Source organism: Brienomyrus brachyistius, chromosome 18 (assembly GCF_023856365.1).
Source record: "Brienomyrus brachyistius isolate T26 chromosome 18, BBRACH_0.4, whole genome shotgun sequence".
In the NCBI taxonomy this organism is placed as follows: Eukaryota; Metazoa; Chordata; class Actinopteri; order Osteoglossiformes; family Mormyridae; genus Brienomyrus; species Brienomyrus brachyistius.
The window spans coordinates 8,609,195-8,637,158 of NC_064550.1; the positions used below are offsets into that span (position 1 = coordinate 8,609,195).

The 27,964-nt window shown below is 43.7% G+C and overlaps 4 protein-coding genes across 5 annotated transcripts; all 4 read right to left on the minus strand.

The window, feature by feature from the left end:
• Positions 1 to 255: 255 nt before the first annotated feature.
• tmem45b (transmembrane protein 45B) lies at positions 256 to 3,391 on the minus strand. 2 transcript variants are annotated; one of them, XM_048983682.1, is made up of 6 exons: positions 3,277 to 3,391; positions 2,108 to 2,309; positions 1,803 to 2,015; positions 1,124 to 1,308; positions 896 to 1,038; positions 256 to 771 (listed from the first exon to the last, which is right to left on the minus strand). In XM_048983682.1, exons 2-6 carry the CDS (start codon positions 2,295 to 2,297, stop codon positions 651 to 653), a joined length of 852 nt encoding a protein of 283 aa, XP_048839639.1. In that variant the 5' UTR covers positions 2,298 to 2,309; positions 3,277 to 3,391; the 3' UTR covers positions 256 to 650. The 2 variants fall into 2 exon arrangements, with proteins under 2 accessions (XP_048839639.1, XP_048839638.1); XM_048983681.1 differs by having other exon boundaries at positions 3,219 to 3,374.
• A 376-nt stretch (positions 3,392 to 3,767) lies between these two features.
• gng8 (guanine nucleotide binding protein (G protein), gamma 8) lies at positions 3,768 to 7,302 on the minus strand. The gene is made up of 4 exons (XM_048983683.1): positions 7,188 to 7,302; positions 5,353 to 5,440; positions 4,960 to 5,075; positions 3,768 to 4,152 (listed from the first exon to the last, which is right to left on the minus strand). Exons 3-4 carry the CDS (start codon positions 5,041 to 5,043, stop codon positions 4,024 to 4,026), a joined length of 213 nt encoding a protein of 70 aa, XP_048839640.1. The 5' UTR covers positions 5,044 to 5,075; positions 5,353 to 5,440; positions 7,188 to 7,302; the 3' UTR covers positions 3,768 to 4,023.
• A 4,446-nt stretch (positions 7,303 to 11,748) lies between these two features.
• On the minus strand, positions 11,749 to 14,194 carry LOC125713063 (syncollin-like). Its single transcript, XM_048983851.1, has 3 exons — positions 13,848 to 14,194; positions 13,089 to 13,125; positions 11,749 to 12,316 (listed from the first exon to the last, which is right to left on the minus strand). The coding sequence occupies exons 1-3, from the start codon at positions 13,991 to 13,993 to the stop codon at positions 11,864 to 11,866; spliced, it is 636 nt and encodes a 211-aa protein (XP_048839808.1). The 5' UTR covers positions 13,994 to 14,194; the 3' UTR covers positions 11,749 to 11,863.
• Positions 14,195 to 19,253: 5,059 nt separating this feature from the next.
• LOC125713509 (sprouty-related, EVH1 domain-containing protein 1-like) lies at positions 19,254 to 27,898 on the minus strand. The gene is made up of 7 exons (XM_048984713.1): positions 27,485 to 27,898; positions 25,741 to 25,909; positions 25,462 to 25,630; positions 24,737 to 24,798; positions 24,170 to 24,337; positions 23,541 to 23,612; positions 19,254 to 23,135 (listed from the first exon to the last, which is right to left on the minus strand). Exons 1-7 carry the CDS (start codon positions 27,493 to 27,495, stop codon positions 22,182 to 22,184), a joined length of 1,605 nt encoding a protein of 534 aa, XP_048840670.1. The 5' UTR covers positions 27,496 to 27,898; the 3' UTR covers positions 19,254 to 22,181.
• Between the last annotated feature and the right edge of the window lie 66 nt (positions 27,899 to 27,964).

Consider the following 27,964-nt stretch of genomic DNA (forward strand, 5'->3'; position numbering starts at 1 on the left):
TTGCTTCTCTAGACCAGAATAATGCTCCTTTATCTTACTTGAAATTTGATAGTGCTTTTAGCGACGTTATGCAATAAGCACCGAGCGTGATCCATCGCTCCTGGGTCATGGAAAGAGTTACGTGTCGCCTATTTACTTTGATTGTCACGTTGTTTCTGTTCCTGCATTGTATTCATAAAAATACGAATCCGGTCCTTCCTGTTTTATGGCTGCGACCTGATGAATGCTTAACCTTGACACAACGCAGACAGCCTGTTAGCTGATCTTGTGTAGTTTTATTACCACATCTACCTCTGAGCAAAGATCTCACCACTAAATAAATTTCACTTACTATCGAGACGCTAAGGATCACCGTGATAAAGCCGAATGCTTTCCCAAGACACAATATGCTGTTTTCATAAAATAAGACCACATTGTTTCAGAATGCATCATAGAATTACTTTAAAATAAAGCAGAGCTTGGTTCCTTTAAGAAAACTTCACTATATATCATTGTGTTATCAAGCGATATTTCTTATCTAATTAACTATTTTATTACAAAGGTCTAGGGTTTTTTTAACAAATTTTTACAATAAAAAATGTTTCCAAGACGTCCTTCCCAGAATTACTGATGACCCTCAATGGCGTTTCTCTATCCATGTATGCATCAGTCTATTCTTCTTCTGAGTCGTGGAGTAGGGCTTTCTGTGAGCTCGCATCACTGGCTGACAAGGTCTTCCGTAGTCCGATCTCCAGGTCACAGGTCTCCCTCCGCGTACACTTTTGTACGGCACTTAGAGGACCGATGAGGAGCGATGGTGAGAGAGAGGACAGGAACGGCAGGTTTACACCAACAAACGTCATGCTTGATCACATCAGAATTCAACAGAATGAAAGAGACTCTGGTGAATACTCACAACCAGACGATGGCATAATTCACAGCCACGATCATCAAAGCAGCAGCATAATGCCAGCAGAAGCACATTGTGACAAACATGATGTTATCGTGTTGCTCGAGATCCCATTCCGGTCCGCTCAGTGGGTAAAGCACAAAGCCAATCTAAACAGACAAACACAACTCACTGTCCTCCTGCTGCTGAGTATATTTGTGAATTTCAGGCCATGCTGCCTTTATGCTGCGGTACCTGGAAGAACCATGTTCCTTGAAGGATGGCTAAGCTGCTCCTGAGTAACTCCAGTACGGGATGGTCTCGTTTGAAGACCTCCAGAAAGGTACTCGCCGCCCCGCCGAACACAGCCACCAGGAGCAGGGAGTGAATGTGCATGTCCAGCGGGGGGCGATTGTGCAAGTGAAAGTAGAACAGGAACCCTGTCAGATTAAGGAAGCATTAGCGCTTTCAAGCAACCAGTACGGGTCAGCATCAAATGCTGTCTTGGGAGGGCTTTAGCTCTGTCAGATGGTAGTACAGTCTTACGGCGTTTATCAGTATGCGGACTTGTGTTCTCACATAGCCGTTTACCGTCATTTTTCATTGCCGACGTACAATTCTAATGCTAAGATCAGAAGCACAGAGGACGGTAAAAATCCCTGAATATCGTTCTTGCTCCGCCCCAAACATCAAGGCTGCATCAGTTGCATCCTTGCTAACGTATGCAATCCCATGATTCATTGCAGCCTAAGTTCATTCTTGGGAGGCGAGTTAGCAAGACCGCTCTTGCCAGCAATGCAAGTACGATCTTCGCGTTCTTGCCATTGAGAAACACCCTTAGTATCAGTATTGACCGCTGTGATTCAGTCACCATATTAACACGCTAAGCTCAGTCTCCTCATTCAGAATTCAGAGACAGAATTGGTTACTTCACCTTCGATGAAAAGGGCCAAAGCGAGTCCGAGACGGTCGACGCCCAGGGGCACAGGCAGGCTGGACATGCCTAGGAGGTCAGCTATTCCAGAAATGCCAAAAAACAGGTACATTGTGCTGTGCTGCCAGTTCATTAGCTTCACCCAGGCATTGTCCTGCCTGTCGTACAGGTGAGCGTGGGGCCCGTCCGGAACGAACTGTTCAGCCATGATACCTAATAGCAGACATCTGGTTTTAATCAACACAATTTGCCTCATCAAAGAGCAGTAAATGCATTCAATACTTATTCGTATGTGTCCGACTTACCAACAAAGGCAAAGAATATCTTCAGGGACCCTTCCACAAAATCTACCCTGTCAAAGACCAGGGGCAGCCTCTGTCTCCCTTGTAAATGGCTCCTCTTCCAGCATTGCCGGAATGAGTATTTCACCGACCACCAAAGGCCAAACAGCAGGAAAAAGCTGCCGGGCAAAGCATGCCCCTTAAAGTTGGCCATCTCTCCTCACTCCTGGAGAGAGAAAGTGGTCATGGCAGACGATGGGTTCATAACATGACAGAGTGAAATAGAGATGGATTTTGGATAATAAGCATAAAGGATGCAATAACGTGCACCTGGATCTACCACACCCCCTGCAGGTCAGACCCGGTAATCCATCTGAAGCTACGTAGCTCTGAGCCTGACCAGCACTTGGATGGGAGGTCACATGAAAATGGATTTCTCAAAAGTGAAAAACATACATGCTCAAAGGTTCCCCATCATCGGAAATCGCGCTTCAGATTCCAGACAAGTTTTACTTGCCTTGACGTATATGACCGCGGAGGTGCATCCCCCCCCGTCCCCTACCAGATGGTAACACGTGTTAAAAAAAAACAGACGGTAGTAGATCGCGCAGCACACAGGTAATACGGTATTGATGTGTTTCCCTGTGAAGTGTCAATGGCGGTTATATTTATCGATATGGCAGCCACAGCCCCCACACCAGGATGCATGACAGCACACTTTTACGGCTCTTTAATAAAACTCACTTTAATCTAAGTATAACACATCACACTCAGCAAAAGTCCCAGTTAAAACAAGCAAGTCAATATGAGATGAAATCACCTCCAGATTATAGTATTTAATCTAAATTTAAATATAACATATATATATAACCTTCAGCACAACTTCGTAAACTTAGCATAAATGTACCATCCATCCGTACAGTTTTGATACCTTCTTGTCGAGTGAATATAGGGCGATACTGAATCCGTCCCAGGGAAGAAAAAGATTTATCTCAGGCTGCACAGTGGGCGAGATTGCGATCCATGCCAACAGCATGAAATGGTTGTAAATATTATATATATTTTTTCTTAATCTTTATGAAAAATAAGACACACGGTATAAACGGCAAATAATTCTAAAATGACGTAAAAATACCTTATTTGTTATTTCCGCCGTTTCCCCAATCAATTTATAACCCGGTCCGGTGATTTACCTGATGGGAGCAGAGTACAGCGACACTCAACCCGTCTTACTGCGTACCTGCGCGCAGACTGACGGTCACGTGACATCCCCACCCACCTACCCACCTGCGGGCTACAGCACGATACTCGCGGCTTATCTGGCCGCCGCCTGCATAGATGCTAAATCGTTCAGCTTCATGCACTTTTCCCGTCATTTTTATTATTACGTCGGTCTAATGTCCATATGCATTTGAAAGCACTTTTTCGCCTTTTATATCTCCATGCTCAATTGTTGCCAGCCAATAAACTCTCTGCTGCCCTGAGTTAATATATAATGTCTCTCGAGGAAGTGTAAGCGCTGATTAAGACTGAGTAAACTTTGAACCTGTTTATACTCTGTTTCCGCCCAGAAGGGCTGCTCAGATATTATCCCAACGTTAAATATAAACATGTGCATGCCGTTTAATTTGAATAGAGTTTGCCGAGAAACGCAAATACAGATGAAAGAGGTTGCAGAAACAGATCAGCGTCAACGGACTTGCATTTATTCTAAATCTGGGGGGGAAATGGCCCAGTCTTCAAAAGCCAATTAGACTGTTTTAGGCTGTGCGTTTATTTACAGATAAACGAAGAGCAAAAACAGATAACAGTCATCACTTTATACAACAGTCAAACAACGGAATGGTTAATGGACTAGAAGCTGCGAATGCCTTCTGCACTCACAGGAATAATATTCAAAATTGAAATAAGCTAATTACGTTGTCTTGGCATGCTGCAGGTTACAGGATGATGCAGAAGAGCTTCTTCTCGCGGAATGGATTTTCGGAGGAGGGGACCTGCGTCACCAGCGGGTCTCCCTTGGTATGCGCCTCGCAAAACGCCATCAGATCAGCCGCGGCTTTCGATACCTGTACGGTAAACAGGAGACTGAGAGAGTGACTGACTGCCACCACACCCCCTGCAGGTCAGACCCGGTAATCCATCTGAGCTACGTAGCTCTGAGCCTGACCAGTACTTGGATGGGAGGCCAACTGGGAAAGCTGGATTGCTGCTGGAAGAGGTGATGGTGTGGCCAGCAGGTTAGCTCATCCTGTGGTCTGTGTGGATCCCAATGCCCCAGTGCAGTGATGGGGATACTCTGCTATAAAAATGGCGCCGTCCTTTGGATGAGATGTAAAACTCAGCACCTGACTATCTAAGGTTATAAAAGATCCCTGGGCATCTTAGGGATGGTATCCTGATGTTCTGGGTGAAATGACCCACTCTAGCCCTATCAGGTCTGTCCTCCTAATCATCCCCTATGTCTAACTGTGAGTGCACTGGTGCAGAATGGCTGCAGTGTATACAGTGGTGGAGGTTCTAGTGGTTCCCCATTGGTTCTGAAAAGCGCTATATAAATGTAACATTAATCCCTTTAACATACAAGCTATGGCAAGATGGGGCGTCAAGACTCAAAAAGGAAATGAGTACTGGGAGGAAACCCCATAAAGACACATGGGGAGGACATGCAAACTCCACACACAGGGAGCCGTGGGTGAGACTTAAACACTGGTTTCATAGGTGGGAGGCAGCAGTGCTGACCACTGCACCGCCATTATATTCAGATTGCATAGAAAGTAAATTTCATAGCGGTTGTTTTTCTTTGCATGAGCTGCTTGGTACCGTAAGACGATAAGACGAGTGACTTCACACGATCACATATTTTCCTGCATTACCATCATTCGGTCGATATTAACTTCCAGTTTTAGCTGCTCCACCGTCTTGCGAGCATCTGCGATTTTGGCCATATTATTGGACATTATGGCTCCGACCCTCTCGCACCCCGATCACGCTGTAAAGAAATACATGCTTATCAGGCAACCGAACTTCAAGAGCTTTTTCCCAACAAAGGATGCCTGTGATTCTCGCACCCCTCACTATTTTCTATACAGCCATTCATACGAAGGACACCCCTCCACTTTTACTCCTTTACACGCTATGATACCTGCTGAGGAGCAGCCACCGAAAAGACGACAGCAGTTTCACCCAAAAACCAGTTTTCCCACTCAAACACGGTGCATTCTGCCCTGCGTTCATTCACTTCCTCCCTCGTCGCAGCTTGGCATCACCTGCTGTTTTGTGGATGCGAGATGTTATGAAAGTCCGAGAAATCTCGCTGGCAAGGTCTCAGCTGTCTCTGATAGAGCTGTTATCCTCCTAGGTCGAGAGGCAAGCAAGGGCATGTCAACTGGGAGCCCCCAGAGGGCGGAACGAGCCTGAAACACAAACAACTGTGGCGACTTTTAACATGCGGCGATACACTGATATTGTAACTTGCCTCACCTGTGCCCTGTCCTCGTAGTCTGAAAATTAGAGCAGCAGGATAACTTAAGCTATTGCGCTAAAGAATAAATAAATAATACTAAAGATATAAATGATAGACAGAAATAAACACAAAGATAACTAAATAAAGACAATGCATTTTCAAAATCTATATTTCATTTATTTATTTTGGTAACATTTGATTGGGCGCAAATAGTAATGTCAGTTATTCCCGGAGTACAAATCATGCACAAATATAGTCGCTACTTGAAATGATTCATATATAGTTCATTGAAATAGTTCATTAATGATGAACAGACATGAGATCAGTATTTCATTTGTTCTGTTCATTGCTTCTTCCCTCTGTGGGTCCTTCGGTAGTTCACAAAGGTTTACAGAATTATCATATATATATATATATATATATAAATATAGAGGAAATTATAGGGATGAATTCAATAATGATGAGCATATGTGAGATCAGTATTTCACTTGTCGTATCCATGACTTGTTCCTTTGGTATATAATACGTTTGAGATGAACTATGTTATAATTAATTAATGATGAATTAACATGAGATCAGGATGTAATCAAGTCTTAGTTTGTGGTTAATAAATACATAAGTAATGGTATTGTACTATGTTTGTGCCGCCTCAGTGTTACCATTATTTTCAATAAAGCAGAAATAGTGTGAAAATGCAGATACACAGTTAGTTTTCTGCCATCCTCCCAGTCATGGGTTTATTGTCTGCGTTTTAGAGTGAAGGCGATATCAGAGAGCAGCGGCTGACGATGCTGACCTAACCTCGCCACAGGCGAGTCTTTAGCGGCTGTTCACTACCAAGCCCTTAACTCCTCGTGCCTCAGAATACACAGTCACTGGCCCAGGTTACAAAGCCAACTCCTTCTCCTTGATTTACACTGCAACAGCTCTTACAGTCTTCTCGTCTGCTGTTATACACTGGAACCGGACTTTCAGGGGTACAGTGTTCGTTTTAGCAACAATTTTCCAGGCAAAACAGACAAACAGTTGGGCTTTATGGAAAAATCCAGTATCATAATAAACCGTATTCTCAGTATACCTGATACAGTACATTTTTATATGCCCCTCCTTAGTTTATGCTAGTAGATTTGGCAAACGATTATTATTAGACTTCACTAGAATCAAGATGCATTGTTCACTTAAGTTGATGATCATCAAAATTAATAGACAGAAAGTACACTTAAGTAAATATTCTCTGTTTTACTAGCCATTTAAATTATCTTTTCACAAAACTCTCTGCGATAAGGCTGCTGTAAGACCAGCGTTGACAGCCCTCACGCATCTGGCGTGACACACGCTTTCAAAGTCTCGCGCTTACGCAAGAAATCTTACAGAAAATCTATATTATTCCATTATAAACTTTAAATTAGCTGCATCAGAAGTGTTGGGGTAGTTTGCAAACCCTACAGACCTATTTACGAGGTAATACAACTCTTACATATGCATGTAAATGCGTGTGCAGACTCGGATTGAAAATCACACACGAGCCAGCTGACCAAAGTCGGCTACCCTGTGTATAGACTAAATCTATAATGTGGTAAGTCTATATTTTGGTGATGTTCGTAACAAAGAGAAATACGATGAGGACCTCATGCTTACCCCAGAGATAAGGTGTCCTGTACTCCGAAGCTCCTGCACCTGTAATCAGTGGTCTCTTTGGAGGGATGCTCTTCACTGACTCCCAGTCACCGATGGGAAATGAGCGATAGAGGGGAGGACCAAGGAGGGACCTCCTCTCCTAATTACTGCAGAAGCTGCCCCCTTTTTTTGGGGGGGGGGGGGGGGGGGGGTTCTGTGACAGCTTCCATGCTTCAAGCACGCTTAATGCGATTGTGACCTTTTCACCATACGATGAACAGAAGATCCTTGGTTCCATGCAAAACAGTGGGTTGAGCTATAAACACTGTTATTTGTGGAACTGAAAGCAATCAGGGGATTACATGAAGAAATATTCTTATTGGTTTTCTCATTTAAATTAGACAAAATCTATCATCTGATTAAGTGTCTCAGTTTTGTAGAACATAGTTTGTCTCTGTTGTGCATATCTGTGAAGAATCTTGATGTAACAAATGAAATCAAAGGCGTAGTCACTGGAAGTAGAAGAGCCAGTGGACAGTGGGAATCGCTTTTTAATGACTGTTCTCCAAGGAATACTAACCTGCAGCTTTGGGTACATGCTACAGAATCTGCCTGGTATGGATGTTGACATTCCGTATGTTTTATTCAGCTCATCGACATGTACACCTGTGTGGAGAAAAATACTCAGATTATTTTCATATGTGAATATGATTGCGAGTATGTACATGGGATTGTAAATGGAACCTTATCCCTGAATGGGGTACAGCCTGCTTAAGAAGACAGTCCATCAGACACTATGGGGAATTTATACAATATCTAGAAAAAACCCTAAATCATGGAGACTCCACACAGAGCAGAGGTGGGATTCAAACCCCCCCCACGTTGGTGGAGCGAGGCAGCAGTGCTGCTGACCGAGACGTTATAATTAATAATTTAATATGTAACATTTCTGTTAACAATAAGTCCCCAGGGTCTGACTTCACCTCGACTGCCAGAAAGCCTTTCATATTAAAAATTCAGATTAAATACGGTGGTTCATAATAACAAAGGCAATGCAAGTTGTGTGATGCTCATGAAAACATTGCGTGGCTTCAATGGTTCATCGGCTCAAGGTAGGAGAACGTAGTTTTAAGTTGGACCATGTTGCCGTTAACACTGTCCAGACCAACCTACAGATTCAACTTAAAGACAGACTTAGAAACAGATCTTCATAACCCAGGAACTGCCTGTATATGTAAATGTAGAATATTTATGAAACGTTCCCCCTGTGACCTTCTGCATGCATAGAATGTCTGACATTGGCCGAATGGGGTCTCCCTCAGTAATCCGGCCTCGTTTGATCGTCCTGATGGTGAGGGAGGCTGCCGGGGGGGGGGGGCGGGGGGGGGGCAGGGCACCAGATGCAGCAGGCCTGGTGAGCCCACCTGCGGTAGCTTAATGTCAGCGGCCTCGTTAGCGAGCATCGCTGCATACTTATCGCTCTCCTGCATAGCGGGGCGGGGAAGCAGCGAGACCATCAGCATCAGCAACCTCACAAGCTCAGCTTCAGCCAAAACAAGCTTCGGGAGTCTGAATAGGGGTGCAAGCTTGGTCATTAAATATTAAACACTGATTTTTGCGTCAGATTATTTATTGTCCTCAGGATACAAGGCAGGGAAATATGCTGGGTGTGATATCAAGGCACACATACACCATTTTGAAAGTAAAACATATAGAAGAGGTTAGTCAGCATAACACCACCATTGGACACCTTTCCAACAGGTCGGTTCTCCATATTTCTGTCCTGATCACCCAACATCAATACCCAACCTGAATGGCAGCAAATCCCACCAGCAATGTTCCAGCCTCTAATGGAAAGCCGTCCCAGAAGAGCACAGGCTATTATAGCCACTGAGGGTTAGTCGGCTTCATATTAATACCCTTCGAGAGAGAGATGCTGGACAGACTGGTGTCCGCATACTTTTGGCCATGTGGTGCATCTCTAAATGCACAAATATTTCTATGGCAAGACTAATCAGTGTCCATTGTAATAAATTATATAGACCATGATTCCTAATACCATGTCCATGCTGAAAACTTCATTTTGATCACAATGTCTGTCAGAATAGTGTTGTGCACTGACTCTAACCATAACAATGATTGATGATAGTGATGTCAGTGCTTCTAGAATCAAGCAGTGAGGAGACGGGGACCCTGGACTTGATGGCAAAAGGTGATTGGACAGACAGGGTCACCCTGGTAAATGCCATTAGCTGACCAACCCAGTACTGGGGCCAGATTGCATCCCAAGCTCTATAGGTTCATTCTGAGGAGGAGGGTGATTCTCCTGGAAGGGAGTCTCCAGAACATCTTTGAGACACCCATGGACCCGCAGAACCCCGCTGAGGTTCTCAGCCTGCAGTAAGGTGAGGGGAGCGGCCGTCCAGTTGGAAATGTCAGCCGTTCATGTCTCCAAGGGGTTGTCAGGTCCTGGCAGACGAGTCACCACCCAGGGTGAGCCGGTAAGTGCAGGAAATGATCCACGGCCACCTTCTGCACCACCTACATCTTCACCGGATGTAACCTGAGCTGTGCCAGATACAGCAGGAGGCAAATCTGACTGTGAGTCAGCTGGTCTAGTGCAGAGCTCCAGTCGAGAGAGACCCAACCGAGTCAGGGTCCCTTCAAGGCGTCATAATCAGACAGCCATGATAGAGAGTGGTAGGCAGCCTTCAAGATAAGATGAGGGGCTGGGATACTAGTCAAAACAAGGCAAACGTTACTGGAAGGGTGATAACGGCACACATGTTCATCATATGTACCTAATTTTTGCTTCCATAAATGCAATGAAACATGAATATATTTATTGACACGGGCAGAACCTAAATTCACAAGGTGAATTGTGCATTAATACAATGAGTGCTTATTCCAGCTTATTCCATTTATGGTAACGGGTCCTGAGCCTATCCCAAAAACATGGGCACAACCAGGGTGACCCAACTGATTCTGGGCCAGATCCGCCCGCATCACCTTAAATCTGGGTGCTTGTGACATTGGGTCAGGAGAGTCTGCACCGAAATCTGTCTGTCAGAATCTGTCAGTTCTGAATGATTACGGTTGGTCTGTATACACTTTGAAGGTCCGGCACTCATTCGCCTGACCACATACTTGGCTACTTTCCAGATGTGCAGCTGATGGGCTGAGAGTCTGAGGGGCGATCGGCCCACATAGCAGGATGAGTGTGAACCGAATCCAGGCCAAATGCCATTCAAAAATCAGCACAGATCCGTAAACCGGCTCTGGTCTGGTGTCTTTTTGCACAACGGACCAATACTGGTCTGAATCTGCTTTCTGGATTGGAATCAGATAAGGACCATATATGGGACAGATTTACATTAAATGTTACCAAATGTGGCCCATATCTTCACCAGAGTCAAAAGTGAAATTCGGAGGTGCCATGAACGGGGTTAGTGAGTGACTTTGTGCGCTTGTTATCGGAAGGTTGCTGGTTCAAGCCCCACCCTCAACAGACTGAACAATGCAATAGCTGACCATGCATTGAAACCCCCAAGGTACTGCAAGTAAGATGGAGTCAGTGAATCAAAACATTCCCATGTACCTATATTTGTGCAAATGAGGCATGTTTGTTAAATGCGTCTCTGATGTATTTTTTCGAGACTGACTGATGACTAGTTCTACTCCAGGATCCTGCCTTCATATACATGGGTGGTGAGTGGCTCAATGGGCTAAGTCTCCCTGCTCATGAGCAGGAGGTTCCTGGTTTGAGCCCCAGTGGAACGGTGACAGGTCTGTGGACCCTTGAGCAAAGGCCTTTAACCCCCAACTCTGGGGGTGTTGGCTGACCCTGTACTCTGATGTCTGAACCATGGAGAGCAAGATGATAGGGGAAGAGAGACGTCTAGCTATACTTGTGCAAATAAAAGGTCGCTGTTAATATTAAGGCCTCTGCTCTAGGATCCTGTGGAGCAGAATTTAAGCTTTTATTTGCTATCCCATCTAGCTCTCGTTTGGTTGGTGGTTAGATATATTTGAAAGATAGTTAAGTATCGGAAGTTACAAAGGGTAAATTAAAAAATGACTTGTTTATTCTTCTGAAGACACCACATGCACTTTATTAAAAAGATTTGTATTTGAAATCTGAGTAATTATTAGATTTTTTCTTTGCATAATAGCATGCAATATATTTCTACACGTATACTGTCATGTTTCATTTTCCAGTTTAATTCATTTTATTAATGCACAAGCAAATTTTAAAATAGTTTTAAACTGCTATTCAAAATTTACAGTCTAACACTTGGTCTTAGCAAACCAGCCCGCTCTCTTTTTCCTATAATGTTAGCATGGGCAGGGGGGAGGGGGGGCAGGGGGGGTCAGCCAGTTGACCTTGGACCCCCAGAGGGTTTTTTTTGGTTCCTCTCATCTGTTGCCATCTGTATTATTCTGTCTCAATAATGTTGTATCACAACACTCCCATGTAATAGAGGGGGACTATAAAAAACAGAGGCTGTATAAAAATAAATTGAATTGCAGTGAACTGAAATTTGCTTTCTGCAGAAGTACGAAGACAACAAACAAAGCAGGCTTTCAGTTTCTGCATAGATTTTATTGTGATGCTCGGCCCATAACACCTAAGGTCACAGAGTCCCTTCTTTTGTGTCGTTCTGCAGCGCTAACCATTCCCGTCTTCTTCCCGGAATCTAGCACTCGCAGTAGTACCCCGAGATCTGGTCGTTCCAGTTTCTCAGCAGACCCATGGTCACCTCTTTCAGACGGTAGTAGATCCCAGAAGTGAACTTCTTCTTCTTGCCCTCCTTCTTGCTGCGTGACCAGACTGTCAGGGAGCACCGCGGGGCCACCACCAGCGCCGAGATCTGGTCGTTCCAGCCAGGGGGCATAATCGGGACGTCAGACTTGGGGTAGGCGTCCAGGTACGCCCCGGCGCAGCTTTGCTCGTTGTAGATGTTGCTGTCCTCCCACAAGCGAGCGCACAGTTTGTTCCCGTCGATGTCTACGAGCGCATTCGGTTCGGGACACTGGGCATTCAGGTCCATGAAGCACAAAGTGCTCAGGAGAAGGAGGGAGACGCCGATGTTCATGATGGATGCTGCAGTACGTGCTTCAGCAGGGTCAGCGCTTCCATAAATACTCCCCTTAAAATAAATTAATAAATGATAATGTGGCTTTTGTGTGGGAAATTTGACACCTGGAAGAAGATAAATTTGACCAAATTTCCTCTCAATGACTTTCGTATCTTATGACCCAGTGCTAAAAATTATCAAAAAGGGACTTCTATGCTATGACAAGGCATAGATTACTATTATATTTGAATATTTGTCAGGCAAAGACTTTAAAAGCAGCCAAAATTAATCCCTTATTGTAAGAATCTTGATCGATTTGGCTTGATTTATCTTCAGATGTGTTTCTCATTTATAGATTATGTGTATATTTAATAATTTTTTCATATTGTCCCTGTACAATTTATTATACTTCATTCAAATTACCCAGAGAAGCCATATTATAGTCAATTCATTGAGATTGAGTACAAGATGAAGCACAAAGGAAAACTGCACTGGATTTATAGAATATCATGTATCCTATAAGCTAGAATTGGCGCACAATGGCGCACAATGACTACCGTCCGCATTACACTGGGAATCTCTTAATGACTAGAAGAGGGAGGCATGCATGCAGGATTCATCAGGGTGACAGAACAGAAGTGTCTCTGTCAATACCACAAGACTCAGTAATATCAGTATATTGATGTGCAAATTGTTTCAGACTGAAATTACTTTACATCCATCACTCAGGTGATTGTGAGAACCAATCTCTGGTAATTTTTCTCTGTTGAAAACCCCATGTTTAATATGTAACTTTGACTAGCTTCTTATTTTTTCGGGGAACTCAGCACAGTTCAGTACAAACCTGGGATTCGGGGGCACAGATTGGTGAAATTTCAGTACTGCAGGGAAAGCAGAATTTGTTTTCATATTTATTATTACTAAAACTGCAAACAGAAGCACAATAAGAACAACTGTAAACCAAAGGGATTATGTCTGATGTTGACATGCCTGAATGACAAAACCTAACACACTTTTATTTGCACATTGTAAAAATAATGTAAAAAAAATTATTAAAAATCAAAAATCATAACTAAATCCTGTGTTCTCTACCACCAAGTATGGTCACTTTTCTCTAGCAATAAACACTCCTAAGCCATAGTTATTCATTTCCTGACAAAAGTGCCTTAAATGCCACAAGAAGACGAACTCCTGCCCCGCTCTGGTTGTACACAAACATGGATGATGTCATCTCAAGCCAGTTAGCATGTTGGGTGGGTTTCCAGCAGCATATTTGCGCTTAATAAAACAGCCAGTTTGGGTTTTACCAACTACTCTGTTTCCAGTGTTGATGTGATGTTTTGGGAACCATAATGTTCCCAACCTGTTGATTATGACAATGTAAGTATGATTATGTAACCAGCATTAGCAATAATCAACTCACAGCCACAATTAGCACGATTTTTCCATGTTGAACATCTACTTGTGAATTTAGATTCCACCCATGTCAAGAAATATATTCACTTGTTTCATTGCGCATTTTAGGTAAAGAGACAAGCTGAGCTGTCAACTGATCACCTGGTGGTCAACTGAACCGGACGGTGGGGGAAGATGCTGGATAGACCTGAATGTAGAGTGAGGGTGCGCTGGTGGCGTCTGGCAGGTCCCCGTCTGGGAAATCTTCCATCCGCACCTCTGCCAGAACTTCTCCTGCATCCTGAGGGATTCAGGGGTCATTGATCCTGAATAGCCCACGTTCCAGGATTCCATTCTGAGATGGCTGTGCCTAGCTGTGGTCGTAAAAAATGTTGTGCTTGTCACGGTGGAAATCCCTGAACGCAGTGGTGGATACCAGAGGTAAAAGGAAGCTGTGAAGCTGAAGAAGGAGGCCTTCCGAGCTTGGTTAGCTTGTGGAACTCCTGAAGCAGCTAAATGGAGTAAATGATAATGATATGCTGGACAACAATCAAAGAACGAGTTTCCAAAAGTCACCCAGTGCATTTTTGTTGTTTTTGAGATGATTCCTCATCCTACATTACAGTATTGGGAGACTCAGTCTGAGTGTAATCAACAAAGAATGCCTTCACTGCCCTCACAGAAATTCTCAAAAAACGTATCGCATGGACTGAATGAGATTGTGAAATTTGCTCTGACATGAAACTATGAGGGGCGGCATGGTGGTGCAGTGGTTAGCACTGTCGCCTCACACCTCTGGGACCCGGGTTCGAGTCTCCGCCTGGGTCACATGTGTGCGGAGTTTGCATGTTCTCCCCGTGTCGTCGTGGGGTTTCCTCCGGGTACTCCGGTTTCCCCCCACAGTCCAAAAACATGCTGAGGCTAATTGGAGTTGCTGAATTGCCCGTAGGTGTGCATGTGTGAGTGAATGGTGTGTGAGTGTGCCCTGCGATGGGCTGGCCCCCCATCCTGGGTTGTTCCCTGCCTCGTGCCCATTGATTCCGGGATAGGCTCCGGACCCCCCGCGACCCAATAGGATAAGCGGTTTGGAAAATGGATGGATGGATGGATGAAACTATGAATAAACTGATATTGCTCTGCAGCCAAATACAATAAGAATAACAACAAAATAACACCGCATGCAACAAATGCCAGTATTTTGAGTTATGCGTAAAACACACTTAGCTACTGAATGCCGTGATGCTTTCGATTTTTTTGACACTCAAATGTTGTCGCACATTTGTATGTTTTTACTTGATCGCACATAATCCTGTGCAATATGAGGAGCTCTGTACCTGCACTACATAGCAACTTGGCCAATGCAATTGGTGTCATTTGTTATCCGATAGGAGTGTATTTCCAGTGTTTACATCACCATTGTATTGTGCTGTAATACAGAGTCGTAACGGCTTACTGCTCCCAGCTATGCATTTCATTACCGTATTGAAAATAAATCTGAAATGGAAGGAGGCAGACCATCTCTTTGTGCTTGACTTCCCTCGGAGAGGATCAGAAGGAGTAGCTTGGCAATCATCCAGAAACACAACCGTTTTCACATACAGAGGTGCGAAATTAGTGATTAGATACATTTACAGTATTAACACCATGTGAATTTTAAAATGAGTAAATTTGTATAAGCTATCCTAAAGTTAAATTTTCTACCAAAATGCAGACATATATAAAGTTCCTAACGTTATTTTCTAGAACGTTCATCACTGTAAAATTTTTTTGTATGTATATGTGCATGGATGGATGTGAGAATGTGAAAGTTGAAGGGAATATTTGAAGGAATAGGTCATAATAGGCGAGTCATTACAGAAAAGTACCTGTGCAATGCACACCAATCTCAACGCGGGGTCGGAGAAGGTTGTAGCAGCTGCATGAGTTCTCTGACTCAGCATCAAAAGCTGTTGCATTTCACAACATCCCACAGCTAATCTTGGGGACAAAAAAATGGACACAGGTGCAAACAAAATGATAAGGCTGAAGGGACCTTTCAAGGAAACACAGCCCTGGGAGTATTTCCACCTGCCTTGATTGTATGTTTAATTGTATGTTTCATGCCACCACCTGCACCAAACAAACTTGGTGGATAAAAGGATTTTGATTCTGTCCTCTTTGTTAGTAGGAACTGGTTACGGCTGACTAATTCCAAGGCAGTGAGCAGACTGACCTCTCCTGGGGAGAAAGAGAACAGCAAGTATGGAGGCAAAAACAGAATAATAAGCAAAGTGGAGAGAACTCTAGAAATTGACAAATACAGTAACAAACACACTGACTTTAAACGTAGCTTGATAAAAAGATGTCACGATTCATTAATGATGAATTAACAAGAAATCACTGTGATGGAGACTTAGTGTGTAGATAATTAATACATGCGTAATAGCATACTACGACATTCTGTGCCCCCTCAAGTAAAGTATTACCAACTGATTATTCAGCACCAAAAATGATTATCCTTCTGACAGCTTGCTGCTGTAAGAGATCGCATTTTATCAATTGAAGGATTACTGTGAGTCTGCGGTTTATCTCAGAAAGCAGAAGGCGTGAAGCAAGGGATGTCCTGGACACGATGCTTTTGAAATTGTACATCCACCCATTCACCTTCCAAAAGATTTATCCAGTAGAGCATCATGCTAAGCCAGGAACAAATCCTTTAAGCACAAGGTTCACCCTGGACAGAATGCTTTTGAAATTATGCGTGCATGAATTGTTTACTAAGAACAGGCGCTGCCGTTCAAGAGGCTCAAACTACTTAAACAACAATAAATAAGGACAATCCTTGCAATTTGGACTGCATGGTCAGTGCAGGTTTTATGCTATTCGGGATCAAAAGAGTTCTCTTTTTGTAGGTTATTAACAAACAATAATAGGTACTTTATTGATCCCTGTGGTGAAATTGTCTTTTACGCCTCCCTCACTTGCCCTTTGTGGAGTAAGTTGCCCACAAAGGGCAGCCACCCGTAGTGGCACCCAGGGAGCTGGGGGTTAAGGGCCTTGCTCAAGGTACCCACAGACACGCCGAGGCAGGGTTTGAACCAGCAACCTTGCGACTACAGGCACTCAGGCTTAGTCCACGGGTTAATGCCCCATTACTGTCATATTATGGCAGAAAAGCAAATGGCAGTTATACTCAATTGAGACATAAGCAGGAAGAGCAGAGTTAACAATGTGAGTGAATAGGGAAGAAGGCTAGGAGAAGCTATGGTGCAAAACAAGTAGACCGTAACATTATTATCATTCAGAAACAAAACGACAGATTGCACTGGAGAAGCACTTCTTACTGAGCACTGTTAGAATTTGAAAGGAAAGCATTATGGTCAGTTGGATTGCTCAAGGAATCGAACTAAAAATGCAGCCTGACCCTGGATCAGCACTGTGTTTTGCCAGCAGACTATAACAGCCTGTGGCCTAAGCTATTACAGAAGAATATTACCTGTCATGCTTGCAGACCACCCTGGAGGAGCAGTGTCTCAGGTAGCAAAAGTGTTTGCGGTGCATAACAGTGCAACACAGCACCTATATGGACTAAAGTATTTGGACACCCGTAGTAATTACAGGACCTGGGCGCATAATCCACAGCCATTGCTGACATACAGGTGTATAATTAAGCACGCAGCCATACAATCTGTAGCATCAAACAATGGCAGCAGATTGGGTGATCATACTGAAGAGGTTAGTCAGCCGAGGACCGTCATTGGACGCCACTGGACACCTTTCCAGCAAGTCGGATCTCCGCATTTCTGTCCTGCTAGAGCTGCCCTGGTCACCGGCGACTGAAGTGATTGTGAAGTAGAAACACCTGGGGGCCAGTTCAGCTGTGAGGTGGGGGGGCCACACAAGCTCACAGAGAGGGACCTGATCACCCAACATCAATACCCAACCTGAATGGCAGCAAATCCCACCAGCAATGTTCCAGCCTCTAATGGAAAGCCGTCCCAGAAGAGCACAGGCTATTATAGCCACTGAGGGTTAGTCAGCTTCATATTAATACCCTTTGATTACTACCCAGAGAGAGATGCTGGGCAAGCTGCCACTATATTCTACATATTGACTTTGTTGTACTCTTTATGAAATTTTATTTTTCACATTACAGATAACATATTGTCAAGAAATGTTCTACTTGAACATAGTTGGGCCAGAATACTATTCAGGGAAGTTTGCAACTTTCAAGAAGAGAAAGGGTATGAAGCATGACAATACTTAAGTAATCAAAATACTTCAAATACTTATATATATTGCAAGCATCTTTATAGATATCATGTTCTAAATAGATTGAATTAGTTGTAAAACTTTTATGTGTATCAATACATTTGTCCTTATAGCGTATTTGTGAGGTATCTGGGAACCTCATATATAATGACTATGGCTGCATAGTACATAAAAACAAGTGGTACACAAATAACTACAGGAGCAAAAACACATGAAGTTTATATTTTCTGTCTTTTGCCAAAGATCTATAATTCAAAGCTTCTATAGCATTACACCTATTATCCATATGCCCCTCCGATGGTCCTGGTACTCAGTACAGCCAGGATATAACTTTACAAGTACAATTAATTTGGGTCCCAGTCATACATTGCTGTAGAAATTGGAACAATATCTGAATTATACATGAAAGAACCCGACGTTAAACTCACTGTCTGTCTAATGCATTGCAACTGTTATACTCTAATGTTGATTCGGGTTTTATTGCTGAATCTTCCTCTTATGTTTTGTTTTTTTTTTTTGTTAAAAATCACTGTTTAATTAAATATTAAGACCATTGATAAATTGTGTATTTCATGACATAACACGTTCTTATTAATAACACTGTTCAAAAAAATGTGAACAGCCCCATCGTGTGGACGGTGACTACATCACGTTCTTCAGGGTGAGATAAAATGGTTTTAGTCATTTTAGTAATTATTGTGTGAGTGCCAGCTACTAACACTGGGGGGCGCCCTTAAAAGCAAAAATGCGGCAGATTGTCAGTTTAAATTTTCCAGTTTCACTTTTATCGAAGTTTGTTTTGTATAATTCCACCCATGTACTAAGAGAAATGGCAAGAAAAATAATTAAGCTAGATTGATATATATACATTTTTAACAGGAATGCAGCTGATTAAAAAATCTTAATTTCAGCCAGTTTATGGCCAGTTGGAATATCTGTATGTAGTTTTTCCGCTTCTTTGCCACTTGATCTTGTTTCAGTTTGCAAGCATCTTCTTTCTTCTATAGACACCCAGATTAATGCAACCCCCCCCCCCCCCAACATGGGATGCCATTAGATAGCTAATAAAAATTGTAATAAAATTTATTATAATTTCCTTTTTCTAGGAGTGTCGCCACAAGAATTGGCACACGACCAACATAAAGATGCGGTCAGCCCATCTTTCCAAGATGTTAGGAGGATAAATGAAATATATAAAGTACAGGGTAGATGTCCGAGTCTGAGCCTTTCTGTTACTCGGAGACAAAGCATGGAGCCATGCTGAGACCTGGGCCCAAGTACCGATCTATGCGTTATAGGCATGTTTATTTAATTATATTATATAGTTTTTGTAACATTTATGGGACACGTTAATTTTGAAACAAAATGAGAAGCATAAAAACATTCAACATCTGGCATTTGCCCTCCACAGTCTAACATGGGTGATGTTCACAGTCTTCTTAGAAGTGATTACTTTGTGTGTAATTAACTGAGACAAATTGAAACTGCTCAAATGACAGGCCAGTCAATAAGGCCGATTTCTACAATTTTTAACTTGGATTCCCACAACAGCAAATCACAAATCTGACGAGATCTGAAATACATGATCACACGCCTACATGACGCTTTTTAACCAGCTGTTTCTCTTGGCATTTTTTAGCAAGAAAGAAATTTAGTTTTATCAATGTTTTGATTGATTGATTAATTAATTGACTAATGGATTAACATTTCACAATGCACTTTAAATACAAACTCAGCTGAATATCTGGATTCCACATACAGCTATCCTATCAGTGCATTTGGACACTTTGAGATTAAGGACACCTTAGTTGGTTTTTACAAATATTAATACATTCATAAAATAAGAGTCTTAAATACAGTGATGCACAGCTCACACATGTGACATCATCGACAGTGCTACAGACATACAGGTGAAACCCCTCCCTCTATTCATAAATATACAAACTGCTCATTAAAATATAGTCTTAGGGTTTAATCAATGATACAAACCCACAATGTATAATGACTCAAAGCAGCACACAGGCAGGTCATAAAATCTGAAGAGCACTCAAAAAAAAGCTATTTTTAATAAAACACATTGTGAACAACTAAAACATGTAGAATATGTTTGGATTAAAAAACTGATAATTAGATATATATTAAAAATAAACAAACTGGGGAAAATATTACCTTTAAAAGTAGTACATATCTGCAGTTACAAATAAAAATAGATTAATACATAAACAAAAGGCACAGTCATAAAGATATAAGGAGAGAACTTTCAAAGACAGATCTATTTTCAACTTCTCCTTTGTGCAACCTTTAAATATGTCTCTTTGTATACCTATGTATACACATTTTGAATATTATATCTCTTATGATGCATTTATTTGAGTGTAATGTATATTATTTGTACTTTATTCTAAGGGACGGCAAGTAGATCTGATTTTTTTCTTGGACAAGGATGAAAGAACAAAAATGGATGGAGGTGAACAGATCATTTCAGCATAAGAATTTAGCCATATATACATCAGATATTCTTGGAAACATACATGTTCTCATTTAAAAAGTCATGTGCTCAGCCGTACATGGACACCTCTGCTTTATATTAGACAGGATTATATGGACCTTTCTTTACTTTATGATCTGCTACCTAAATGACATTCTCTATAACAAGGTTACTTCCTCTTCTCCTCTTAAAACTTTTTTTCATCATCAGGAGTAAACGCATTAATAACAGACGATGGTGATATACCATCAGTTATTAATCATCAGATATGATAAGAAATAATAAGATATGAAATAAGATCTGTAATAGAATGGAAATTAGTCTGCAGTTTTGCTTTGAATATAATCCTAAAAAACGGAAAACATTTCACAGTTATACAAAGGCACTGTGCCAGACATCAATTATCAGTGCTATTTCCTCATCATTTTCCCTTTACAGTCACAAGTGTATCTCATAATACCTATTATCTATAAAAGCATTCAGTCTATACATCATCACCATGTTTTTTTTTTGGTTGACTTCTCACATTACTAGGTCTCCTTCGGTCAAATCCATGCCAGTGGTCTTACCTGGCAAAGACAAAAAAAAAAAGATCTTTAAGTTACTTGTTATCATCTAGCTGTTAAAGAATGTAGCTTCTGGGCTGGTAGGGACCTGGATTTCAAGTGAGGAATGAGTCGTCAGGCTTGGTAATACACGGCGTGTTTTATAATCCATTTTTGGCATCATTTAGAGTTTATGAGTAATGGCAAGAAGTGATTCAGTGATATAATGTAAGTAAACCCAGCAGGGATCTTAACTATGAGTAATGTTCCTGCCTTGACTCCTACCCCCTTGGAATCACCTGTCAGGAGCTCTGGAGCTCTGTCATACACGTCACCCTCCTGGCTTCACCAACTAAACTGGTGCCTTGGTCAAGGTGCCGAACAGTTCTACCACTGCAGGTTTTGTTTCCTGTTTAACAAAGCTGAACCCTTTCAGTCATGGTTTACATTCTTCAGCTGCGCCCCTATTGGCTGGTCAGTGTGCACAGACACTCTTCTTTGCTAGTGTCAAGTTTAGGTGCATGAAAAAATCATTATGCATTGTCTATAAATAATAAAATATAATCATTAATTTGATATAATACATAATTTAATATAATACTATGATACCTTCAAATCAAAATAAATTATATATTACTATAGAAAAACAATAAAAGCATTTTGTATCTTCCCACACGATGAACACACACACCCATCCCCACAGTAACCTCTGTCCAGTGGACGACACTTTGCTTTTCAAACAGCATCACGCACTTATAAAAATAGCCAAGGCTGCATCTCTTGCGTTGCTTACACCAAGGATGTGTGTTACAGTAGAGCAGTGTTTGCATCCCGGTCCTCAGGGATCCCCAGACGGTCCACATTTTTGATCCCTCCCAGTTCCCACTCCGGTCCCCTGGAACTGCCCCAGCAGTCCACATTTTTGCTCCCACTCAGCTCCCTACTAGACAGTCCACGTTTTTGTTCCCTCCCTGAACCCTGCCAGACACTCCACATTTTTGCTCCCTCCCAGGACTGTCTGGGGGTCCCCAAGGACCGGATTTGGAAAGACTGCAGTACCGAGGAAGAGTTTGCTTCACGCAGCGTCACCATTAGCACAGAATGCCATGGGACAGACTAAGGGCGTGAGGCTATATGAGAAGGTGCACGGCAGCTTGCTGAAGCCATGGCGCACCGAGGGGGCGACAGGTTTCAGGGAGGGGATTGTGTCCTTTGCCCACCAGCTTCCCTCAGTTCCACGCCCTCCCCTCCCCCAGGATCACCGCACCGCCTTGTGCTTCCCGCCACAGCAGCCGCACTGCTCGCCGCAGCGCAGGCAGGCACACAGAGGCAGATAGCAGCACATGCAGGGCACGAGAAGCGACAGGGCCAGCAGCGCCACCCAGCGTGCGCAGCAAGCCGCGTGTGGCCACTCGCCCGGCAGCTCCTCACACGAGCACGGCTCCCAGAACTCGCCCTCCGGGTCCGAGGTACAATGGTAGAGCAGGCTCTCGGCGCACCACACACAGGTCCACTGCCGCAGACAGCGCAGGGCTGGATCAGGGGCATCCTGGCAGCGCCCGCGCCCATTGTCTGAGGTGCTGAAGACGGAACGGCAGTAGATGCAGCGGGAGGTGGGGGACGATAATGCAGCGGGTGGACTGGCAGTGTCATCCGTGGGCCGGGTGGCACCATCTGTGGAAGAGAGGCCAAAAAGTCCCAGGCTGAGGCCGCAGTCCTTGGTGCAGGCCGCTCCTCTGGCCCCAGCCCCTCTCTTCCAGCTGCGTGACCGAGGCTTAGCAATGGACGTGTGAATGCAGCATGGCAACGGGGAGCTCAGTCCGGCACGCAGTGGGGACCCTGCGCTCTCCCCAGGGCTCGTCACGGCATTGGGTGCAGATATGCTGGTTGGTGATCCAGCTGAGAGCCGCTGTGGCAATTTGCTGTCCAGCATCACGGCCACCTCTGCTCCCCCGACCCCCACCCTGGCCTGATCCTTCTCGAAATGCACTGCACACAGCTCTGACTTATCCTGCAGGCCTCCTTCACCCGCGGTCCTTCTCATCTCCGCCCGTCTGTAATCCTCATACCCACGCGTGCCCCACAGATCCTTCAGGTCGCCATGGTCCAAAAGTGGAAGGGGAGGAGCTGAGAGAGGCGATGAGGCAGCTGGCAGCATGGTTGGCGTCAGTGGAGAGCGTGTGGCCGGCGTCGGTGGAGAGGGTGTGGCCGGCTTCAGTGGAGAGGGCGTGGCCGGCGTCAGTGGTAAGGGCGTGGCTGGCATCAGTGGAGAGGGCGTGGCCGGCGTCGGTGGAGAGGGCGTGGCCGGTGTCAGTGGTAAGGGCGTGGATGGTGTCAGTGGTAAGGGCTTGGCTGGCATCAGTGGAGAGGGCGTGGCCGGCTTCAGTGGAGAGGGTGTGGCCGGCGTCAGTGGAGAGGGCGTGGCCGGCGTCAGTGGAGAGGGCGTGGCCGGTGTCAGTGGAGAGGGCGTGGCCGGCTTCAGTGGAGAGGGCGTGGCCGGCGTCAGTGGTAAGGGCGTGGCTGGCGTCAGTGGAGAGGGCGTGGCCGGCTTCAGTGGAGAGGGCGTGGCCGGCGTCAGTGGTAAGGGCGTGGCCGGCGTCAGTGGTAAGGGCGTGGCCGGCGGCGTTGCCGCTGGGTTTCCTGAAGCATCGATTGATGAGGGCTGGTGCTGCAGCGGCATAACATGAACCTGTGAGCATCAGACAGGAACCTGTTTATAATACTGCACGCAGACATTAAACACAGGAAGCAATACCAAACTTACCTGCTCATTAAAACATTTTGTAAAACTGTATCGTGTTAAGGAAAATAATGCACCGTAAATTGCTTTGTTAAGCTTCCACACTTAGAAAACGTACAAATGATAATGCACAGAGGAGGAACAGTGTTTAGTGTCTCACACCTCCAGGAGTGGGGGTTTGATTCTCTGCTGAGTGTATGTGGAGTTTGCATGATCTCTACATAACATGGGTTTCTTAAAATCAGACTTGAGCGGTGTGCAGCTCAGATGCTCAGGGTTCTATGCCCTTGAACAGGAGGTCATGACCTTGTGTCCTATGTTCTTCTGGATAGGGTCCAGGCCTCCCCTCACCCTGAACCAAATAAGAAGAGGATAAAAACGTACTACAAATCAGACTCACTACCGTGCTGCCTACTGACCCCCCGTGATGCCTACTGCAACAATTACACATATAAGATAATTATACGTAAATGACCAGCACAACATTGTGCAGTGTGAGCTCTCACCATGGCTGGGGTCTGAGCGGTGACAGTGTGCTTCATCCTATAGCTCAAATCCTCTGAAGCTGGAGGGTGCACAAAGGAAGTGGAGGAGGACTCACTGGTCACTATGGTGATGGGTTTGGGTAACGTTTCTTTCCTGCTGTTGAAGGACGATTCGCTGTCCGTGCGAGACTGAAAAAGAGAGGATAGATACATGACATGTACTGGTCCTACTATGCAAAAATATTGTTCACTTTACTTTTTACCAGTGCTTAGTTTATACATACATGCAGATACTCGAAATTTGTTGAAGAAAATGAAAGAAACCCAATGTCAGCATATAGTATAAACAGATAAAGAACTTGTAGTAGGATAAGACTACTATGGTTTTAAGTTTATATTAGAACAAACTGGGGAATATGGTGATAAATAATATAATACAAATAAAATGTGTTAGTAAACATGAAATGAAAATATTGCTAGTAATAAATATAAAGAAACAGCATTTTGAGAAATAACAAAAAATAAATTCAAGAATGAGGATGCCAATCTGCGCTTAGGCAGGGCAATACGAAGAGTGCAGACACTCACAGGCTTGGACTCATCGCCAGGGTCTCCCTCCTCTGGGGCGCAAAGGACAGGAGAGGTCGCCCCTGAAAAATGAAGACTGAAAGTATGGAGTTCAAGATACCAGTATGGAGCTATGTTTCTAATGACATTTTAAGAATTTCTTGCTCAGATGATGTTCTGCCAAATCTGCGAGCATAATGTTCAGGCTTCTTAGAAAGCAACCTGAGTTCTGTGAATTAATTGTTAATGGTGCTGCCACAAAATGCCTGTACTAACAAGTCAAAACGTTACATTCCTGTTAGATTATTTATCAAACCATTCTGGATTAAGAGAACAAAGAAAAACTGGACAATAAGCAGATTCGTCTTTTTTTCAAGAATGTACATGTCTTGCACAAAAATGCAGAACTATAAATGTACCAAAATTATTAGGCACCCAAATAACAAAAGGACGATAAGAGAATGTTAGGGGAAAAGTTCCCTATACAAGAAAATGGGAACAATGAAAAAACATCAAAATTATACTTCTATGTCATTGACCTACACAATATAAAACAATGTTTTCAAAAGGTCCCTTGTTTACTGAATGAGGGCTTCAAAATCAATATCAATTATGGATTTGAAAAATGATATAATTTGTGAGTTTTATACACTTTGAATGTTCTGTTGAGGGTGACACCTTCCTGAATACTATGGCCTTAAGCACTGTCCATTCATACTTCCTGCCATCCAGACTCTGAGCAGTACCTCTGTCCATCCAGTCAATGACACTGCGGAGTCCCCTCTCGAAGGAGACGGCATCAGCCGGGCTCTGAAAAGTCAGGCCAAACTTCCTCTCCTCCACACGCCAGTGATGGAAAATCGGGTTCACTTTGTTGTACACCAGCCCCCTCTGCACCGCGCAATCTAGCACTGGCTGCAGACACGCATGAGAGTCACTCTGTCAGCCGTCAGAGGCAGGTAGACGTAAAGCAGAGGATTATGGGTAGCAGGTGGCCGAATTAGGTGTATCACAGGCTGGCTCACCGCTCGGTCCCGCAGCCTTTCTCCGCGGACGAAGTATTTGGTGTGGCCCTTGGCCTCTGGGCTCTGTCCCTTACAGATGACCACGTGACTGAGGCCACCGCCCCCCAGGGGCACCCAACCGCCACTGGAGTCATCGCGTGTCATCACCACTGCACGAACTCGCACCACACTGGCAAAGAAGTGAGAGGAATCAGTGCAGGCCCTAACAGAAATGAAAACACAGCCTGCCTTCCTCAAACTGCATTCTGGGAAAGGAGACTCCTGAGAGGAAAGCAGTCAAGAAAAGCATTTCCCTAACCTAACACGCAGTGTAAAAATACGTATTTTGCAATTCGATTTTATATATACTTAAAATACCAAGACAAACGAATGTATTTCAGAGATTTTCAATATTTCAGAATTTATTATTATGCTATTAAAAGTTTGTCCGTGTTTTAATATAAATGGCTTTGTAAAAACAGTTTAAATGAAAGCGTAATCTCATTGAGCAAACGCCTTGCTCATACAGCATTCACTACAAAACCTGGCCACACTTATCAATGGCGTCGAACAGCGCCTTTTTCTTTCAGAATGGACAGTCACGTGATCAGCTGGATCGCCTTTAAACTTCACAATGATCATTTCAACAATAATGGCAGCGCATATATTTCTTAGCAAGCAAGATCGCAACGCGAATTTTGTATGCAAACAAGCAAAAACATGCATTTTAATTAAACTCAGGGAAAACAATCTCAATAATTAAATGAAACGGTAAAATGTAACTGGCGAAGGAGTATATTATAATAAGTGTATTAGCCAATCAAGCAAGGCCCGATTTCATATTACGAATTCGCCATTATAATGTACCCAGTTTTTTTAAATATAGAATGAAATTAATCGCCAAAGCAGGAGCAAAAATATGGCAACTATCATAATACCACTATTATTAAAATTACTGTTCAACGCTTGAATCTATCCTCGTTTATCCTACTGCCCATTCTGCACACGGACACACTGCCTACAGTGCACGCATATACACCCCGGCATCCCTTATCTTATGAATGAGATGGGATGCAAATTCTGCTGATTCAAAACCAACGCGAATTTTATCCAGGAAAGCAATTAATATAATAGAGGGGTGGGAAATGATAAGATCAAGAGCGAAACGGGGATGACAAGGAGAAAAAAAATGAAAGGGGAGCTGGAGGAAAAAGATCCAATCTCATTCATAAAGTTTGGCTTTAAAAATCATAATGAAAAGCGAGAGGCGTTGATGGAATCACCTCGTGATCACCTCTCCGTCGCCCTCAACCATTCATAGCTGGCTGTTGTTCTCTGCCAGAGGTTGGAAGGAAACTAGCCATATTTTACTAATTCCACCAATATTACTTAATTCATAGCTCATTCAATAATTCGTTATTTCAGTCACTTTATCACTATTTACCACTATTTTTCTGAGCTCATTCACACTAACATAAGCTACAAGTCTGACGACAAGCTTTGATGTACAATAATTTCCGTATTTAATGCTCATTTATACAAATAATATGTGAACATTATTTTCTAACTCTTATGTCTGGTAACAGATGTGCACCGCCTACTCTATCAGACAGGCTATGTAATTATAATGGTTTCCACGTATGTCCGCATGGATTTGTTGTGATATTTCTTTCTCCTTCGTAATACCTGTCGGCCTGATCGGAATGAGTCATTCGGCTGTAATTACAACGATCTTTTGCCCGTTTCACGGGAAACGCCGACTTACTCGCGCTCCATAGCTTGGTGTCGCCCGCCGCCTCGAGCTCGCTGCCCTCCGGTCTCCGGTCCTTTTATTCACTCCCTCGCTCCCAGGACAGACATGTTCAGACACACATTCACACACACACACACGCACGCAGCCCGTCCCTTCTCTGTTGCCACTATCTGACTGTCAATTTTTTATCTTCGCTCTCTCCATCTTTATGTCCTTTCGGTGTGTCAGGACAGACTTGAGGATGTAGCAGCCATTTTCGGCTGGCAGCGGCGACGGGAGCAGCATCCTCCCTCCCATCCTTTCTCTCTCTCATCCTCTCCCAATTACTCCCTCCCTATTTCTTATTTTCCCACCCTGTACCTGGCGTTGCCCCCTCTGACTAGCGTTAAACCCGCTCGTACTGCCACGGACAGATCACCCCCCGCCCCCCCCGGCTGACTGTCACATCCACGCGGACTAAATCTGACACGCGCTGGCGCGCGCGCACATGCA